The following is a 21,947-nucleotide window of genomic DNA, read 5'->3' on the forward strand; positions in this document are numbered from 1 at the left end:
TCACAACTATGATTCTTGAAAAATTTGCGAGAAAACCGCTGTTAAACGAGCAGCAAATCTTTAAAAAATGGTTGATATTATAATGTCTTAAAAGAAAATTTTATTGTAAATTCGCACAATATATAGTTTTGTATTAACTTCACACACTTGTGAAGTTATTACTTTTTGTATCTTTAGCAATCTTATAACTTATTTAAATCACATTTATCTAATTATTTTGAAGTATCCATAATTTTTCTGTAGTACTAATACTTGCAATTTCGTATCTGAGGAAAAAATGTAGAAAACAATATTATTCCCAGGAAAAAAAATCTCTTAATATTTTCGACCTTTTTAAATGTATGGAAATATTAAATGAAATAAAAATGGAAAGTATTAAATTGTTTGAATGCTGAATGTCGAATAGCAATCAATAGTAAATATTAGAAACAATAGTAATATTTTGTACGTACCTGTCGTATCTTCTTCTTTCTACAAAAATATCTGTATCGTCGATTTGTGGCTGGGGAGAAAAAAATAACTCGTGAAACGCAGCACACACAATTGTACATTCCATGATCGTTTTATTTCGATTACAGAACAGCGATCGGGGGGGACTTATTTCTCTTCTTGATCCGTTTAGTGTATTTACATTATTAGCTCGCTGGTGCATCGCGAGAGATTGGTTTGGCGATGATCTAAAAGTTCTGGTAATTATATGATCGACGAGCGTCGAAAGCCGATCATTAAAAAACACGTACTGTTCAAAGAAAAACTTAATTGTTACATCGTCGTGAATTCCGTACAAATTGGTGTCAGAAAGAAACAAAGTTACATTAGCCAATCTGCTTTCTTCGGCGTTATCTTCCTTCGCGTAATCTTAAGATTTCTTAATCCTCGAAACGAAGATAATGATGTAGACGCGGATTGGTATCGTCTGCATCTCGCAATTTTGTCACGTGTTCAATAGACGATTCTCTGTAATACATTTAATCCAGGGTGTTTGCACGGAAAGAATGATTTTGCTGAAGTATCAAAAAAATTAGCTAGATACAGATCTGAAAATAATTTTGTTAGAACATCAAAATTTTCAGATAGAACACTCAACTGATTGCTAGAATGTCAAAATTTTTTTGTAATTCTGGCAATCAGTTTGAGTGTTCTACCTAAAAATTTTGATCATCTAACAAAATTATTTTAATATTATATTAATATTAATTAAATTAATATTAATATAATATATTAATTTATAATACATATTAATTTTATAATAATAAAAAATAATAAGAATTATTTTCGTGTATCTTGCAAATATTTCAACTTTAAAAATTGCAAACACATCAAATTAAATATTAAAAAAATGAGATTAAAAAATTCATTGTCAATCCGAAAAAATCATTGAGAACGGATTAATACTTGTATAATTAGAAATAACTAGTTTAGTTTTAACTAGTTAATAACTAGTTTATAATTACAATTTCAATATATAACAAATAAAAAGGTAGAACAGTACGGCAGATTCGCGGAAAAATTGACGGTTTTCGGAAGGGACGGCGAGTTCGTAAGTATAAGTGAATATATCGATTGTGATCGTTGCAGATGCGCAAAACTGCATCGGATGATCTTGAAGCGACGCTCGGTTGATGATCGTTAAGAACTAACGAAGTTAATTTACTAGCTCTAAGATGCATAAACGTACATGTTAAAATCCTAGAGAGTTAATTTACGTAACGCAGAAAAATATACAAGTATTTACAGAAGCGGAACATTCGTTGATAACGCTGCCCGGCTGATCCCGAATCCCTGGAGTGGAGAACGTAGATCCTCAGGGAGCCGGATTGTTCACATGTAGATGCGTCGCAGATCGGATGGTGACGTTATCATGTTGCATTGCGGACAGAGTTTCTTCGCGCCCTGTAACAGCGATAAGAAAACCCTCGTTTCTCAACAATTGTCGGAACCAAAGTCGTCATTTGACAGAATTCGCCATAAACTTGGAGAAGAATCAGAACATAGAAAATTGATAATAAACTTGAATAAAAATGGATTCCAGCACTTTAACATAAATTTCATTAAATATATTTATCGACGATTAAATTAATGCTGTAGTATAGTTCACGAAAGAAAATTAAATTCAGAGGTCGATCTGGCAATTATGCATGGAAAGAACGATTTTACTGAAGTATCTAAAAATTTAGGTAGATACAGATCTGAAAATAATTTTGTTGGACCATCAAAATAATTATGTAGGAAATTCAACCATGACGAGCAATGCTGCAAAAAGTTTTGATATTCCATAATAGCAAGCAGCTTGAGCATTCCACATAATTACTTTGATATCAAACCAAATTATTTTCAGATCTATATTTAGGTAAATTTAAAAAATTCTTTTCGTGTGATTACTTGGATATTGACGTATATAGAAATGTTTACAGAAATTCCAACAACTATTTTTATTTTGTAAGTTGCGTGGCACGTCTAGAGTTATAAGTAAAAAGTTTAAAAAGTTTAATTTAATTATTTAAAACGTCTAAAAAATAACTAAGTTCAAAAGCATATAAACAATTAATACTCACCAGCGTATGCAACCAGCATTGTTCGCAGTGTACGTGCCAGCAACAAACCGAAGTGACTGGCTTTTTGTATTGTTCCTGAAATGGAGATTTTTCACACATTCGATAAATAAACTAATTGGCAAATCCACTTGCACCAATACTCTCCAATTCTCATGTGCGTGCCAATATAAAAGATATAACCGCGTATAAGGGTTTATTATATCGCTAATTTAGTTAATTGGCAAATGTACGACGATAATTGTTTTTGTAAAAGTTTACGAAATGAGTCGCGTCTCGAAATTGAAAAGGGAATATCTTAATTTCTCATTAGATTAATGCAAATCAGTGGAGAAGAGAGAAAAGATATTCCATATTCAATCCAATTTCTCGCAAACGACAAAGACGAGATGCGGTGCAGCCGGTAACGCAAAAAAGAGTTAACGATCGCGAGATTATGAGCTGAATTGGCATTTCTCTCCCGGCGGTTTTTCACGAAATGAATTAAAGCGATCGTTATTCGCGGCCGTTATGTAAGCGGCATTCCTCCTGGATCGACAAATATGCCCGCTGTTTATCCTGGTTGATAACAACCGTAGGTCGATATACCTTTAGCGTTTTACTGCCACCACGTTACGAGCGAGATCGCCGTCTTATCTCGCGTGGCGAGTTATTCCGCGTGATCGCGAACCTGTTACAGCAAGTTGGTGGACAGGTAATACCGCATCGACGATGGAAACACTGAGCGGTAATATTACATGTAATGCTCCTTCGTTAATTCGCATATGAGCGGCGTATTAGAGAATAATTTATTTGATGATCTAAATATTTCAAGCTGTCGCTGATGGAAAAAAACGCAGTCGAATTTTATGCACGGCTTTTATATGTTGTCGCAATTATTTACGAGTTACGAAATGCGCATTTTCAGATCACGGATGAAACGTGATGAAATAATACGTATAATGCAATATTACAAGGAATAATATAAAATACGTAATAATATAAAATACGATAAAGCGCGCCGTTTTTCCGGCTTATTTTTGCATGTCCAATTTGATTTTTCACAATATTAAAACCAGCAAGTTATCTATAACGATGAACTAATTACAGTGACTCAATTACAATCATTTGCTATATTAGCGTTCGAAAGTTAATCGGTTCAGTTTTTACGTTCAATAATCGTTTTCAGAGAGCGAAACCTAATTTTTATTATTACGATCGTTTCATTCATTTCGCGAAGCGTATTATTCAAACGATAAATTATTCTGCAAAATTTTAGTAAAATTTCAATTCCAAGCAGTATTATTTAGTTTGATTTTGTTTTCTTGTCTTAAAAATATAGACACATATTGATTATATATTTCTTAGCATTAACGTAACATTAAATATTATTTTAAAAAAATACGTTCACTTTTGTGAAACGTCAGACATCAAAAAATATAACGCTAAGAAAATATATGCATTTTTAATAAAAAAATTATAAGCAGTGGAAAAAGCATAGAAAAAGTCAGTGTGTCATATCAAAAAGACATTTAAGAGTTAAGAATATTAAATCCTTTATAATCACAAATTTTCAGTTTACAACTAAATGCCTATTTCTTAAATCAGAGACGCGATTTAGAAATTTCGTTTTATTCATAATTATTTGTTGACATTAATTAACTCACCATGCAAATGAGACACTTAAAGGGTTGTCCGCGCATCTCAGCTTCGAGCTCGCGGATGCGGCCGCGAAGAGCCTCAACGACGGGCGTATCGCCGTCTCTCCTAGGCGACCCGGAGGCACCTTCGTCGGGGTCATTTTGTTGGGCGACGGGTGTTGCGGCGCCCGGCTCTGGCTTCACCTCGACCAGACCCTGCGCCGTCAATCCAGAATCAGGAGTCAGCTGCTGTGGCGTGTGTGGTGCGTTCGGCGAAATAACGGCTTCACGAAGCGCATCCCGTTCTTTCTGTTCTCGCGGCGTGCCATCGACTCGCGGCGCGACCACGTCCGCTTCGGAATACTGAGCTGGACCGAACTCAGCGGCGTCGTCGCCATCAACTACCAGATCGACGTCTTCATCTTCCTGATTACCTCCACCCCTAGCACTACGATTGCTCGAGGAAGTGGCGAGGCCTGCGGCTGCGAAGTAAAGGAATAGCGATCTCTAAAGTGTCACTCTACGCATTCGAGACTGAGGTTGCAAACTTTTGGCGCATGTAATGCCAGAATAATTTGTTGAAAAAATTATTTAAAAAAAATTGGCAATTAATACAAGGTATATTTTTTCTATAGAAATTTAAATCTTGTTAATATCGCTCCATATTAATCTTTACGGAATGCTTTTTTATGAAAAAGGCAAATAATGCGATTATACAATTTCCTGTTATACAATTAACGTATATTTATTTTATTTTTGCTTTTGCAAAAAATATTTAATTCGATTCAGCGTTTTTAGGTAAGCATAAAATCATGCATTATGTGTGCTTCGTGACCGCAAATTTAATAGAAATATTCTGCATGTATCATAATAAATATATGTATCATTTAACTCTGCAAATGGACTTACCAGAAAACCCACCAACAAGCATGGAAGTGGCACGCACTCTTGTTTGCCCGGCCCACTCGTACTCCTCGTATTCGGGGTCGCCCTCAACGTCAACCTCTTCTTCGTCGACATTCGCGTTCTGCCCGGCTGGATTTCCATTGTTCTGCTTATTCAGGCATCGGTCGACGTGTTGATTTAATTCCTCCGGAGTGCCCGACAATCTCTCACTGCAAACCGGACAAGACGCCTCGTCCGCTTTCCGCTTTCGATTCTTAACGCGTATTCTGGCCTGTATATAAAAAATAGCAATTTGTACATCTTTATTATAATTAGTTACCACGTTTCTCATATCTTGTCGGAATCTCTCAATTTGCTTCTTCGAGAAATTATATTATTAATTATATTTGAGAAGACGTCACATGATTAATAAAAGATTAAAGCCTGATCTACAACGTGCTGTTTGCTTTCTGTTTCTTATTTTTTATCTGTTACTCTTTTTCCTTTCTTGCGAGCGTCTTATCGACAATCATTTCTTGTCATGTGTTTCTTGTCTCTTCGGAAATTTATCAACTTTTCTCTCAGATAACAAAAAACGAAGAAAAAAGCAAGAGATAAAAAGCAAGAAACGAAGAGCACATTACAAATCAGGTTTAAAACAGGAAATAAAGAATGCATTACTTGTCTGTTGGCCTTGATCCTTTTGTATGTCTCCCATCTACCCTGAGGGGTGCCATCCGCCGTCGATGGGGCATGGAGCATCGTGCCATGGGAATGATCTTGGGGATGCGTTGGCGGTAAGGTCGACCTCGAGGGTCGAGGTCTTGAAGATGCCGAAGAGACCTTGTACAATCGATCGAGCTCTTGAGCAAAATGTTGTTCTAGTTCTTGAGGTCTCACTGTGACTCCGCATACAGGGCAGCAAGAGGGATCCGAAGGGAATTTCTTTTTGCCTGAAATAAAAATAATTCACATTACGATTAGAATAGTTTTGATTTAGATCAAAATATCATTTTACGAATTTCATCAAACAGATGTCAATTATTTTTATCTAAAGTATCTATTCGTTGACTTTACTAATAATTCGTAAAATAAGAGATGTACGAGATAAGTCTCTTAATTAGTTTTTTTTTCTATTATATTGCTTTTTCTATTTATATAATTCAATAGCAAGTAATAAATAGGGATGCACTGGATCGTAAAATTACCGGATATCGGATATCCAGACAGAACGTAACATCGGATATTCAGTATCTGATCGGATATCCAAGAAGGCAATTTCTTCGATATTTTCCGGATATCCGACCGGATTCCAAGAAAGTCTTTTAAAAGAAAATAGGGCATATAGGGAAAAAGATTGTAATTTTGCAACAATGTATGAGATATTATGGCATCGTGAATATGCATATTTATTTTTAGAACATTTGTATAAGAAAAAATCGACAATTTAATGATATCCAATTTCAACCGGATATATTCCCGGATACTAATGATATTCGGCTATCCGGATAGTAAAAAAATACTGGATAATATCGGATACTGGATACTTTCCGGATATCCGATGTATCCCTAGTAATAAGTATTGTCGTGTTCGCGTATATTTTGTATAGACGAACAAAACTCTTAAAATTGAAAACAATAAATAAAAAAACAAACATATAAAACAAGTATAAAAACAAGAGCATAAGAAACCACAGCAAAGTTATAGTTTGTGATATTTAATTATTATTACATCAAAACATGATTATTACATTAAAACATTAAATGTTTCAGCCACAATCTGGCCATCTTCAGTAAATTAATAATATTTTTAAGACGCAGAATTACAAGTTGACAAAATTAAATTAAAATTCAACCGTCGTGTGTTATAATTATATAAACGTGTTCATTTCTATGAGAAGCTGCTTCGTATAATAATGTTAGAACGTCAAAAGTCATATCACGAAAAGTGTAGTACGAGAATTTCCAGATTCTAATTTAAAATAAATTTGTATATCATTAATATCTTTTAATCGAAATATAAAGGAATAGAATCGTTACCTATTTTACAGCAAAAAATATAACGATAAATCTCAAGTACAGCCTTTGCACAGATAGAAATTTGTCGTGATAGTGTGTTATTATTAGTCATATCGTATATTTTACCACTATTTATATATATATGAGTCAACAGTTTGGAAAGTTCTAGAATTATTTATTAAGTGCGAGAGAGATCTTTCTTTAGAAGAGGAAGATAAACTTCAGACAAACCTTCCGTGTCACTTTGTTTATTGATATCACTTATTTGGCCTTTTATATGTATCATTTCTGAAATTCTTTTTTTCATTAATAATTGTTCTGTCTAAAATTCTTATGTTATCCCAATAATTCTAATTCATGCATCTCATTCAACCGATGACGTGAAACCACTGATATCTCGGAAGTAGGTTTTCTTATATCAGCCTTATGTTCCTTTATAAATTTTTAATTTCCTCTTAGTTTGGCCAACATAAGAAGATTCGCAGTTTAAACAATTAATTTTGTAAACAACTCCACAAGGGTCATCCTTAAGCAAGGGATCCTTTCCTGTCTTAATATAAATATATTCAATTTATTCATAGGTTTATAAGCTATATTAAATCCATGAATATATGAAAGTTTTTTGAATTTTTCCGAAAGCTTGCTTAAGTATGGTATCGTGAAAAATTTTTTCTTTGAATTCGCATTAGAATTATATTCATTATTAAACATATAAAAGTGACGTGGAACTTTGTGTGTACAGAATTTAATTATTAAAACACTGATTTTACTAAAACTATGTAAATATACATTATATGTTTTGGCTCTTTTTTAAGTCATCTTCAAATACAATTTTACAAAAAGTTAAATAATTCTACGAATTAAGTTGTCTCCTCAATCATTTTGGCTCTTTTGATATCTAACAGTGTAGAAGAGATTACAAATTACTTGAGGCAATTCTTCCACATTTTTCTCATTCATTTTTCAAACAGAAGTAAGTGTCATTATTTAGTAATGTATATACCGTTCTTGTGCGTCAATGAAAAGTATTATCCGTGAAATAATTTTCAGCAAAAAGAAAAACAGAATGAAAAGAAAGTAATTCCCTTTTATTTGACAATTAAATGCATTTAAAGGATGCCTTTGATGTCCTCGGAAGTGAGGATTTAGCCAGCGCTCGCGCTCGAGGAATGGGATCACCGGGGGTGGTCCCGCACCGCCTCTTGGAAGACGTCGGCTAACGCGATTTAAAAAGTATTCAACTTGCGTCGTAATTACTTTTCGCGACGTCGAGTCGTCCTCGCCGTCGAGGCGCGCGCGTCGCATTAAGTTCAGCAACGAGCCGCGAAACGAAAACCGCACCGTCGTAGGTCAGCGCGGTCCAGCTCGTTTACTCGCAATTTATTACCCCGTAAAACGGCGAATAAAAGGGAAAAAAAAAGAAAAGGACGAAAGGCGGAAAGAGGCAGTCATGGTGAAGGGGGAGGGGGAGGAGAAGAAGAAGGTGGGCGAAGGAAAAAGCGCGGTATGGAGCAAACGGCCGCGTGCTCACGGTGATCCAGCGGGATACTTCTGTAGTTCTGTCTCGAGCCTCGCACTCTGATGGGAATGCATAATTAATTGTCAAAGCTTGTCGCCGCCTGCACCGCCTGAACCCCGCGGTTCGGCCACTGAGGATAAATGCATAAACTTATAGGAAAAGTTCGCGGTGCCGGATTCCTCCTCGGTTGATTTTAATTACGCGTTAATCGCTCGTATCTCAAGGTGGCTTCATAACGTTTCGTCGCGTTGTAAGAATACCGAAAGCCTTTATACGACGGTAAATATTTATCACAAGGCGCGCGATAGTCGCAGATGAGGAAGGTGGGATCAGGGTCGCGATCGCGATGCATCCCGATGCATCCATCAACGGATACCACCGAGTTTTATTCGAACGGTTTATTTGGGAAGAGCGAGGCGCTTTCCAGCATCTCCGGTCCTCAACGTCCTCGAGACGCGTTTAGATTGTCGAATCTAAATTGAAATCTAAGCGCGTTGACTTTTAGGGACAATGTTACAACTGCGGCTCAAATTTATCGACTAGATGTAATGGACGGAATTATTGTATTTACAAGCAATTCATAGACCGAACGCGGCGAACATTTGTCATATATTGAAAATTTACGCTGAAGAAGCCCGAAGAAACACGCTGGAATTCCATCGTATGACCAATGTATCGTGCTATCTTTACGGCTGTGTTTAAAATTGTATCTTGATTTATATGACACTGTAATGATAACGGTATCGGATAACACGAAAATATAGCGAATATTCTATTGAATATTAGGAAATAATCAATAACAAAAAAGTAATGATTACATTAATTAATTTATCCTAGCTGATTTAATTAACTTCAAAAGTGCAAATATCAAAATATTTAATTCTATGAATTATAAAATATTCCAGCAAAAAATATTATTATAGTTACATAATTGACTTTTCCTTTGCCCCATCAAATATTTCTTATTAAATTAATTTTGAATTGTAAGTCAATTTGTTATTTATTTAAACCATAGCACTTTTCATAATTTTTGTAAAACACATGAAGCAAATTTTTGCTTCGAAATTAGTCGCGAAGAATACTATCTAGGCGCATTATGCGTAATTGAATGCCTCGAGTTTTATTGTACAAGTTACTGAGATCCCCCCCCCCCTCCTACGTAATAAAATAACGTAAAGTTGACGATGCGTGAATGCATACATGCACTTTGCATACACTTCAAAATTCCTGAGTAATAATCGCGGTTAGTCTTACGAAGCACCGAGTAACGGAAGTTGGCGGAATTAATGTCGCGACGACGAGATGAAGAAAATTAATCCGAAAGAAGAAATGAGACGAAATTTATCAGTTAATTGCAAGATGATTTATAATTTCTGATAATTTCTTTCGGAGATTATACCCTTACGATCAAGTCTCTTTAATTGTTATATCATTATTCTAGACATCAATAGTTCCAGAAAATTTTTTATTATATAATTAATGGAAGTGCTCACTAATTATTAAAAATTTTTATCATTTAATTTTTATAAATTATATGTATTCTTCCAAAAAAACTTGTAAATTATATAAATATCTCTCTCTCTCTCTCTCAAACTTGTAAATTATATGTGCGTAAATAACAATATATCATTTTTAGATAATACAAGAAAATTTATTTCTGTCACGATATTTGCAAAGACATAACATTAAAAAAAGAGATTTATATATTCTTATACCTTGAATTACACAGTCCTTCTATTTCGAATAGTCGTTTCAATATTAGTCTCGTTACTCACACGATGAAATCTCCTAATTACACTTCCCTGTAATAATAAATCGCTCTTCGTCTGCTGCAAATCGCCATAAATAGATTGGATAGATTGACGAGCGATACCGTGAAAATTTAGTTAAGCATGTCTACTTATACGATATCGATGTCAGGACGAGTGATAAATCGAATTATCACGTTTAAAAACGCATCATCCTTCCGGTGATAAGCACGATAGTCGAAAGCTCTCGAAAGCTTTAATCAGCGCATTGCTGTAATTTTTAATGCGTTTTTGCTTTTTAATGAGAATTCTTGATTATACCACGTCAATTGATTACTATATATACTATAGATACTACTTTCGCAATAATTTTTTAACTGAAAGTCCTATTTTGTCTTTCCCTCGCTTATATTCTTGCTAATACATTATTTGCATGTAAAATATTAATAGATAATAAATTACTCATAATTATTCTTTGTAAAAATTTTATTAAAACCTAGTATCTGGAATATATATATGAAAATCATTGTCGTAAATTAATTTTTACATAATTTATTATTGTATAAAATTTATTCCACATCTATCAATCATACGAGTATAAAATAATATTAAAACTCTAATTTATAATTGCATCTTGCTTGACAAAGAAGTTTTATCAATTACATAAGCAATGTACTTAAAAATATAAATCAGAAAAAAATATTGCATCCTGACATGAATTCCATAGAACGAAAATAAACTGCTGCTGAGTGCTTACACCTGTCGCTATTTTCCGATGACAACATCAAACGACGTCTTCTAAAAAAATTAAAAGAATTTGCGACATATAACGAACAACTCGCGAAAATTTTTGTTATAATCTCTCGTCAATTTTTTACGATTCTATAATTCTACAGAAATAAATGGCTTCAAAAATATCAAATGTATAAAAACAAATTATTAAAAAAAAGATCGTGTCGTGTAAAAAAAGTAGAAACGTAATAATATAAAATAAAATGAATTAATCTTTCAATTTTTATCGTTTGAATATAACTCGAAGGCAATTGGCTCGTTTGTTTTGACAAAAGACGATCCGGTGATGCCGAGAACCATGAGTATTTGATCGCAACAAATGTTTCACGTCGACAGCGCAAAGACAGAGGCATCCCTCGTCCTCACAAATCTTGACCCTCAAGGGTCGACTTGTAAAAATAGACGATGAAACTTGCGATGTTCTCGCGGTTTCCGGAAAAGAGAAGAGACGGTTTGTTTATATGTCAAATACACCGACATTCTTATGCCAAAAATAATCTATTTTTTTACACATAGCTGCTTTATTATTTCTTTTATATTTTCTCTATATTTTTTTATAATAATAATTATTCATGTTTGAAAAAATAAAGCCTTTCACTGGAAAATAATTTACTAACAGATTTTTAAAAATAAAATCTACTTTTCTCTCTCTCTCTCTCTCTTTTCAGTTCACAAAATAAAAATAATTTATGATTTATATTCTACAAAAAGGAACGAAGTGTGAAGAGTTTTAAAAAAAAAATCATTTATTATATACATTTATTATATAATGCTTTGCTTTCAAAGCATCAATTTAAACAATTAATAACTATAAAAATATTAATTATTATTTTATAGAATATATATTACTTATATTTGTATTCACTTTGTGCAGAGACTATTAATTATATAATATACAATCTCTGTAAAATTAAAGTAATATATTGATAAAAGAATAAAAAAGAGAGCATTTTTATTTCATAATAAATTCTTTCGATCACAACAATAATGAGATAACGTTCATTTTCATTATATCTTCAGTATTATAATATCGATAAATGTCATCAACTATACGGTTAGCGATGACTTTTAAATTCCTGCTTGCACGATGGAATATTTACCGATTGCGACGGTAAGCAGGGTAGGAAATGATATAATTTGTTTCCGAGCTGCAAATGCGCACGAAACGTTTGCAGTACAAACACGGACGCTATTTGACGAGCACTGGATGCATTACAGTGTTTTAATATTTTACGTTTTAATAAAATGCTTTAATATTAAAGCTTATCCCCATATGCAATATAATGGGAATTTCATTGAAAATTAGGTATTTCGTTAATTGGATGATTCCGCCGTGATTTCCTCTGGCAGACGCGGACATTATTCGATATAGTGTCTATAATTGCGTTTGTGTAATTTTCGCGTTTTGTCCGCATAGCAGCCTCATTAAGTATGGCACTTTTATATGGATAAATAAAGGCATGCGATATAGTCCGGCAACTAAAAAAAAAAAAAAAAAATAAAAAAATTAAAAAAAAGAAAAAGAAAAACGAAAAATTTGATATTTGAATAAGATTTCGTAATATCATAATGTTTAATATATGTAGACATTTGTTGCGTATAAAGTCATAAAATTAACAAAATCCACAGTTTTACATGAATCATTTTTCACTAAATTAGTGGTGGGTCAAATAAAAATAAAAATTTTTTAAATGTTATAATTGTAAAACTGGAAGTTAAATAAAGCTAAAACTAACGTTATTGTGACACTGAAGAATATCAAGTTGTAATCTTGTAATTGTAACATAACAAAACATATACGACAGAAGTCTCGTAACAAAGACTTTAGAGATGCGAGTAAAAGAGAGAATGAGAAACTAAGAATGCGCAAATTAAATATGTGTAAAGAAATAGGTTAAATTTTATAACCACATTGTGAAAAAATTCTGGATGGTTTAATATTCGTGTTCATAGTCAGGCCTTATATTTAAGGAAGCCTTAAGTACAAGATCTGACTATGAATACGGACATAAGTCAGGAAGGCGTGATATGTTCTTTAGATCGAAAACATTGTTTCTATTGATCTTTATCAGAGCATCGCCTTTATATATATGACCGGAAGATGATAATAAATTTAGGCATAATTTTTTTTATGAGTTTCCGTTGGATCTACCTTTTCAATCTCTCTTCATTTCTCGCACCTTTCTTTTCACCATCATTTATTCCATTACAAGCATTTAGCTTGTTAACAGAGTTATATCATATTTTATAATTAAATTAGATGTTTATTTTATTTATATTAACTATAATTTTATTATTTTAATGATGTAATTAATCAAATAAGCATATAAATGAGCAAAATATAAGATTGCACAAAAAAGATACTTTAATCTTTTTCAGAAGAATAAAAATTTACAAAATTTACACAATTTATTTAAAATGTATGTTTTACTTGTGCAATAAGAATTTTATTACTTTATATTTTATATAATATTACAAAAAGTGCATATAAAATTTCGTATTTAATTTTACAATTCAAATAAGCATAACACACAGACATCTTACATCTTTTATTTTAGTATGAAAAATACAGATTACAATTGAATTACAAAAAAAAAAAAATCATCGAGCAAGTATATCAACCCTTAAATTTAAAAACTAACTTTATTCCCATTTTACGATGTTATATATATTTTTTAAATTAAGTTAAATGACTACGAGAGATAATGAGAAAACCCGATTTTAAGTAAATGGGAAAGAAGAGGACATACCGAATCAGCTGGGCGCGCGGAATCTTATCTCCATCTCGATTGGCCGTTAAGAACGGTGTAACATCTTTATTTACCCCAAGCCTTTCAGGCTCGCGCACGCGCGCGATGTTTTAATATCACGACACCCCCTGTACACACGGCCGCGTCTTTTTATTTCGGCGTCGGGGTAAGTAGATGGTGAGCGCCTCTTTTAATTAAAGATACGCGACCGCTCTATCTCGACGCCACCCCGGTGCTACTCTAAAGGGGGCTAAGTGTAAATGATGGCGCAGTTATGGTCACGGCTGGAGAGATAGCCTCGCGAAAAAACGCGGGGATAGTGATGGCATTGTCCTTTAATCGAAAGGAAAGACTCGCGACGAGAGAACACTAAGGACTTTTATATCCACCTTTATAATATGCGATTCCTAAAAATTGTTGGCTTCTCAAGTCCAAAGTGTGTCTATTTAATACAGAGTTACTTAAAAATTTTCCCATAATTAAAAACAGAATATTATTAAATCGATAAATATAATAAAGGAAAAGATAAATAGTTAAAATTAAGAAATAAAGGTAACGCTCGCATATTTATAAATTGTAAATTAGGAAGAGGTGACATTTAAAAGTTGAACACTATACTTTTACAAATGTCAAACATTTTTATACTCTCACATTTTTTTGCCTTTTTATTTTCAAATTAATGTAAAGAACGTGACAATTACAATGTTAGAAATATTACGGCAGATGTCACGTTTTTTCAGTTTTCAGCATTCACGCGTCCGAATAGTGAAGCGAAAATAATTTTCTTTCTCAAAGAGAGAGAGAGAGAGAGAGAGAGAGAGAGAGAGAGAGAGAGAGAGAGAGAGAGAGAGAGAGAAAAAGAGAGATGTATAGAGAAAGAGAATAGAAGAGGTAAAGAGAGGGGTGGAAAACGCTGTCGTACGTTGCATTTTCAAGAATTCCGTAGCTTGTAGAAGTGAAAACATTTCACGGAAACGAGGAGCGCGCGATAAGACGTAGAATACAGATACTGAAAAGGGACGACAAGAATGGAGGGCGTACTGCGAGGTGAACGAACGAGATGGAGATACGAAACAACCGCGACTTAGCCAGCTGTCGACATCTCTTTCTTCTTCTTTCTCCCTCGGAATCCTCTTTTTATTTTCGCAAACCCCCGCGAATCACTTCGTGAGAAAACGACGTTGCTTCCGTTAATTATGTCAGCAGACGGAGGTCCTTAAATGCGAATCATTCCCTTTGATGTTTCAACGACCGTTGATGATAACGATGATAAGAACATAGTGAGCTTCTTTCGGTGAAACGTTATGCCTTTTAGATTAGAAAAAGAGCTGCACATGGTTAATCAAAATACCATTCTTAAATAATAAAATAAGAACATATTTATTGTGACGTTCCAAAAAATTTTAATTATACATATAAATTAGTTTCTTTTATAAATTATCATCTTTTTACAATCATATCAACATTGATTATATTTTAAACTTAACCTAATTAATGGATTTTTTACGATTCAAATTAGAAAAAGTTATTTATTTTGCGAGATAAAAGAGATAAGTATTTTTATAATACTTAAGTTAAAATCTAAGAGAATATATACTATTATCTTCATCTTATATTATTACCTCTTCAATATTTCAGATAATATTAGTTTTCGTCGATATAAAATTAAATGAATTTAATGCACTCAAGTTATTAAAGTTGTATTTTGTTCATGTGATAAGTAAGATTACGTTTGTCACTTATAGTAGTGAGGAGGAAGAAATGACGATCTGATTGAATATTCTCAGCTCACTAATTCCATCTGACGCCAATGTAGACTATTGTCAATCAATCGAATTAAACGTCGATCACTTCAATTTCTAGAGAAATAGAACAACCGAGTATACTCCTCAGAACGACGTCTATTCGAAGGCACGGCATTTAATTAGGTGTATTCAATGATTATAATTATTTAATGCTTATAATGTTTCGTTAATAAGATTAGACGAGACGTAATATTATTGATCGCACGCTTTATAGTTATTTCAAGACAAAGATATTTCTGTTTGGTTAATTTTAACAAATTTAATTGCGTGTAAAATAATTATAAAAATAATGCACGAAAGGAAATCGAAGTAATTTAACGGAGATAATTATTTAAAAGCGTTGCAATTTTAAAATCAGTAATAATAGACGGCGAAGTGAAATTTCAGAAATACATAGAAAAAATGTACAATAGCCATTACCGAACCGCATTGTTGAGAAGCAATAATATCTAAGCAATATATCTGAAAATATTGCGAAGCAACTTCGCAACATCGACTAAACAATACAGCGTGCAAAAAGCATCGCGCGGAGCGATCTAATACTTGAAATTCGCACGGGCGCTCCTCTTTTATGGAATCTCGTTTCCGCGCCGCGCCACGCGCGTTTCTCTCGCCGTTTATCCGGGAAACGCCGACATTCTCGAGCAGTTTAACATATCCCACGGAGCAGTCCGGCAAACACGTCGCCCTTCGTCTTCCCTTTTCTTGATACTCCATCCCATCTACATCTCGTATTTCTATCTCCGACCTATGCAGAACACTTGCTTGCTTTTCCTCTTTGTCCTCCGAAACGGAGTGTCTACGTGAACTCCGTTCTTCTTTTCCCCTTTCAATTAGATGTGCTCGCAAATTTATGTCCGCGCCCGTTTATACTGTACTCGATATTCCGTTTTCCTGCCTTTATTGAAAGGGACACCCTCGACGAGAGTCTTGGATGAGTCTCGATTGAAAAAATAATCTCGCCGCGAGCTGTGACGTAATCGCGGTGGAATCGTACGGAAAGTTCGTCCACTTAACATTTCTAATGCGTGGTTATTACAGTAATAAGCTTTCTACAATAAGCTATTACATAAGCTGTTAGTTCTTAAGCCGTAAGAAAATTTGACGGATCATAGTCGATTATTAAGTGAAAATATACGTGAATGAAAAATGCCATCAAGCCGATTCTTCGTACCTAATAATATCACAAATTAAATTGATTAATAATTATAAATATTATTGCTGCAATTCAACATCTTAGAAAGCTTAATGAATAAACATCTTAATAGAAATAATCAGTGCACCGTTAACTAAATAGAAATGATATAAATTATTAAATATAAACAAGGCACGAAGAACTGCCTTGACTGAATTGACATTTTTCACTCATGTATGTACAATCGATTATTCTTCTCATATTCAATGATTGGTAAATTTCATAGGCTTAAGACTTAAAGCTTAGGTAATGGTTTATCATAGAAAGTATTGTATATATTATATACTATACCATAATATTAAGTCAAAACTCATATTTTTATTATTAAATGAGAACGTTCACGTCGCTGATCGTTTTCTGGATCGAAGGAAAGAATTTGGTTTCGAGGTTGCAAGGCCCATTGGCAGTTTCGCGGGCGACGGCCGTGTAATGGCGGGGCGAGAGACATTTGGCTGCAATTCGAGCGCTGCCTTTCGGGGGTTTATGGCCACGATTTGGATTCCTGGCGCATCGGCCGCCATCTGAATGCCTCTTTGATTTAATAGAGAACATCAACGCGAACTCGAAGGGCGGCAGTGAGGCGCGTCGCGCCTGCGAAAGGGTGAAAGCGCATTTGCCGGCGGAGATGGAAGCTGGTCTGGATTTTCGAGCCTTGCGATACGAATCACCCTTTCATAATTACGATATAATCCATATGAACTTTGACAAGTAAGTAAGACAACGTAAAAAAAAAATCATTTACAAAGAAATTTTTACGATAACGGATTGAAACAATTATAATAAGATTTACGGTAGAACTACTAAAACATCTTATTGTAATATTCTAATTGCAAAAATTGACATATACATACCGAAAGAATGGTTTTGTTGAAGTGTCTAAAAATTTGGCTAGATATAGGTCTAGAGATAATTTAGTTAGACCAAAATAATTATGTAGAACACTCAAACTGATTGCTAGAACGTTCAAACTTTTTGCAGTATTGTTCAGTATGCTTGAGATTTCTACGTAATTATTTTAGTAATCTAACAAAATTATTTTCAGATCTAGCTAAATATTTAGCTTTTAAATACTTCAGTAAAATCGTTCTTTCCGTGCACATATTGTATAATGATCCATGACTTGAAACTCTAAAAACCTATCTTAAGAAAATTACAATTAAAAATTAAGTAAAACAATTTTAACTAGAAATATTAACTCATCGATTTTAACTAGAAATATTAACTCATCAGATTTAGTTTATATTTTAAACTAGGTATCTCGGAATTGTTACTGTAAATGACACTCAATGGAAATGTAGCTTCCGTAATAAGCTAAAATTCTCGATATTGTTCTGATGACGAGTTTATTCCACGAGCCGCGAATTCGCCAGACCCATTGATTTTTTGCATACGTCCGTCTCGGATTTCGCAGCCGTCAAAAATTCAACTCCGTTCAACTTCGGCGAAATACAAGCCGTGGGTAATTAGCCCGGCGGTGGCGATGCAGTATTTACGCGCATTTAATCCGGATAGAGCAATTAGTATATATCGATGGCGCCGGTGGTTACAGATGTACGGTAGACACTTGTAACGGCGGTATGGCACCACCACGTTGTAATCCGGTTTTAATTAAATAACTGAATTCGCCCTCGAGCGCCCACGGGAGAGACCTGGAAGGTCCCTCCACCCCTTTCGCGAGTCGTGTGGAGTTGAAAGAGTTACGCGGAGCCGAATTTCGATGGGCGGTAGGACCGGCACACGGTGTCAGGCATTTAACCGCAACTGTTGTCGACTCGACGGCGTGGGTTATGGGCTCCGCAAGTCTAAAACGCGAGCGAGTTACCCCCCGGCACTATGGGGATGGACCCGCGTGACCCTGTCCCGCGTGACGTCTTCGTCAACGAAAGATTTATTCACACGAGGATATACTGTTTTTTTAAGGATTTCATTAGAGCATTCACAGTTCGATAACTCAGTCATTTTAATAAAAAAGTTTTAATTAAAAAATATGTTGTAATAAAAAAAAATTAATTTTTTGCTCTTACATTTTTTGCGAGTATTTTTCGAGAAAAGAAAATACGATCCTTTTATAACGTTCTTGAATTAATGATTATCATTAATACTCATTTCTAACAATGTAGGTCAATTTTAATTCCAGTTCAATTAACTTTTTATCATTTTCTAGAATTTTTAGAATTAAAAACAGGTAAAGAATAAAATAAATTGAGATTATAGTTAATCATAAGCAATACATTGGCATTGGTAGAAGTGGACATGAGTGAGCAATCCATAAATATGAATGAGAAAATGTATGCAGAAGTTTGCTGACGTCTATCTACAAATTTAGCTATAAGACAGATCTAAAAATAATTTTGTTGGACCATCAAATTACGTAAGAATCTCAAGTATGCTAAACTAATATTACAAAATATTTTAATATTCTAGCAACTAGCTAGAGCTTTCAGCATCTTATACAATTATTATTTCAATGGCCCAACAAAACCTTTTCATATAATGCCTAATTTTGCTATAATATCTACATCTATACGTTAAAATATGCATTTATTTCAGGCGGTGATTTTCAAATTTTACATCATCTAACGTTGTTCTTATTGTCGCATCGTTAAAAATTTACGCGTGCATGAGGAACCATGTTCGAACGTCAGTAATGACAAAAGCCACATTAACAAAGTTTCGGGGAAAAGTATTATTAATAAATAATAAAATTATGGAATCAATTGCTGCACCTCTGCAAGATTGAACGTTATCGAACACGAATGTTGCACTGGCAGCAACCGACGAAAATAATTAATCTCTTTTTCAACGACGACGTAATTACATTCACCATTAGATCGGTTCTATTTTGTACCATCGAATTAAATTATTAACTTAAAAATATGTTTTGGACAATTAGAACATGAAGGCATGTTCTGGACAATTAGAACATAAATTTCTAGCAAGCAACACATCACTGACGTCAGTTAATGGACATGTAAATTAATCAAACATATACCACGAATTTATATCTTCAAGAAATTTTGTTGAGTGTTTTATTTCTTGACTTATGCTATGTAAATAAAGCAAAAAGAAAGTTGTGAAAGTATTAAAGATAGTAAAATTGAGAAATAATTAAGACATGAAAAAATGTAGAGTATTTAAACTAAAATTGCAATGACACAGTTCTTATAAAAGTATCGAACATATTAAAGTTGCCAATATCCGCGTTATTATAACGATAAGGTAAACAACATTAACTGAAGATGAAATGTCGATCTATCGGTCCACGTAACTCAATCTCTGTGATGAATCATGTGGCAATTTATTAGAAAACGGAAATGCTTAGAATAACGGAAAGATGATGCGCGATGGAAATCTTAGTAGATTTTGATGATTCTCTTGGCCAGAGGTAAAAAAAAGTCGCTGACTAATGAAACACAGTAAGCGTTCTCTCGTCTGTGACGACATTAATCTTACTGGCCATTCAAATGCTATGAGATTTATGCCATTTCTTGATCATATCAGAGAAAAACATGGTTACACCTGTAATCCCGTTATTCAAAGTATCTCCTTCAAATCTTTACATTATATTTCAATCATCATGTATTATCATCAATTATCCGTTTTATTAAAATAATAATAAAATAAACATATACATAGATTTTAAGATTCATAGATATAAAAATTATTTTTATATAAAATAATATTTCTATAAACTCTGAATAAACGTAATATTGTGTATAAACCGGCTGGATATTTTTTAACAGCATTAAAGAGCGACCGCAAATTTTCTCATCACCGCTCATCAGCTTATTAAAAAAATTCGACGTTGCTGTGGAGTAATCCAATATTATGTCGATATTTATCGTATAAACAGCAACGGGATGTACGCAGTAGGAGGATTGTCGGATTTTTCCGGCATGCTTGTTCAAAGCTGAACTACACCTGTCATTATAACCAGTTCTCGCAGTTATTTACAGTGAGCATTATACAGTGAAACGTAACGTAAACGTGATGTACGCTATATATGATATATTTTAAGAATTAAGAGCCTTTCTGTGTCACGTCGCTTTCACGTAATTGTAATCAACGCAGTATAAAGACTCAATACATTTATTTTGCGCAATTTATACTCTCGAGACGATCATCAAGAGCGGACCGTGCAAATTCGGCTTTAGGCGTAACATTGTACAAGAATACCATCGTCGGTATCCCGCGGCGACAGGTGGAAACGCAACTAAAGGCCCCGCAGCGTGACGAGGAGCAATTATTACGGGATCCAGGCAAGTATCGCGGGGATTAAGGATCATTTAATTAATACTAAATGTTGAATTTACATCGGGAGTAGTCGCGGTTTTATGCCTCGCGCTTTCCCAGTTCACGAAGCGCGTTTTAACGAGCGCGATCGCTTTTCTTGCACCCCGGCTATCTCCAAGCAGCGACGAAGCCTAATCGAAGTGATATATCGAGCCATTCGGCATTTGGGCCTCTCTCTTGAGAAATTTTCTTAATTAATATCGCAATAAAAAAGAAAACGAGATTTCATCGCGCTATATAGATATCGTCAAAGTTTTATTTCAAGGAAATAAATTCTGATTTTCCTCTCTGCTAGTATTTGGAAATTAATAGCAAAATAGTAGCAGAAAGAAAAATCAGAATTCCTTGAAATAAAAAACTTTGATGATATCTATGTACCGCGATGAAATCTCGTTTCCTTTTTTATTGCAATATTAATTAAAAATATTTCTCCCTCGTGCGATGATCGATTTAATTATCATTAGTATACAGCTGACCTCCGTACGGTGTACGTTTCGCATGATCCTAATTATGATGCGGCAAGCCGCGATCGCCCGGCGGCTAGAGGCTATTTGTTTAATTAAACATACGAAATCTGAGTTTACAAATATTACCTTTTCGGCAAGTTCGCGCGTAAATCCTAGCGTTTAGTAGTTATTAAAAGATCCCACGGTCGTTTCGCGGATGTGATTTTAATAACCCGCGCGCCTTAAGAGGCATTGCCGCAGGTAGAGGACTAAGTAAGTGGATGCCTTAGGATCTTGTACAGGTTGCTTCATACACACAGAACT

General features: G+C 34.1%; 1 protein-coding gene across 6 annotated transcripts in view; it reads right to left on the minus strand.

Moving 5' to 3' along the window:
• Positions 1-543: 543 nt before the first annotated feature.
• The window catches only part of LOC105147616 (ring finger protein 220), a 179,651-nt gene continuing 158,247 nt past the window's right edge, over positions 544-21,947 (minus strand). For all 6 annotated transcript variants that reach the window (XM_087404967.1, XM_087404968.1, XM_087404964.1 and 3 more), the window contains 5 exons: positions 5,738-6,009; positions 5,081-5,348; positions 4,199-4,653; positions 2,556-2,630; positions 544-1,893 (listed from right to left, as the gene is read on the minus strand). In XM_087404967.1, coding sequence (XP_087261093.1) covers positions 1,822-1,893; positions 2,556-2,630; positions 4,199-4,653; positions 5,081-5,348; positions 5,738-6,009 — 1,142 coding nt within the window. In that variant the 3' untranslated portion in view covers positions 544-1,821. The remainder of the gene's footprint in view (positions 1,894-2,555; positions 2,631-4,198; positions 4,654-5,080; positions 5,349-5,737; positions 6,010-21,947) is intronic.

The sequence above is a fragment of the Acromyrmex echinatior genome, chromosome 4, assembly GCF_024713525.1.
Source record: "Acromyrmex echinatior isolate Ae372 chromosome 4, ASM2471352v2, whole genome shotgun sequence".
NCBI lineage: Eukaryota > Metazoa > Arthropoda > Insecta > Hymenoptera > Formicidae > Acromyrmex > Acromyrmex echinatior.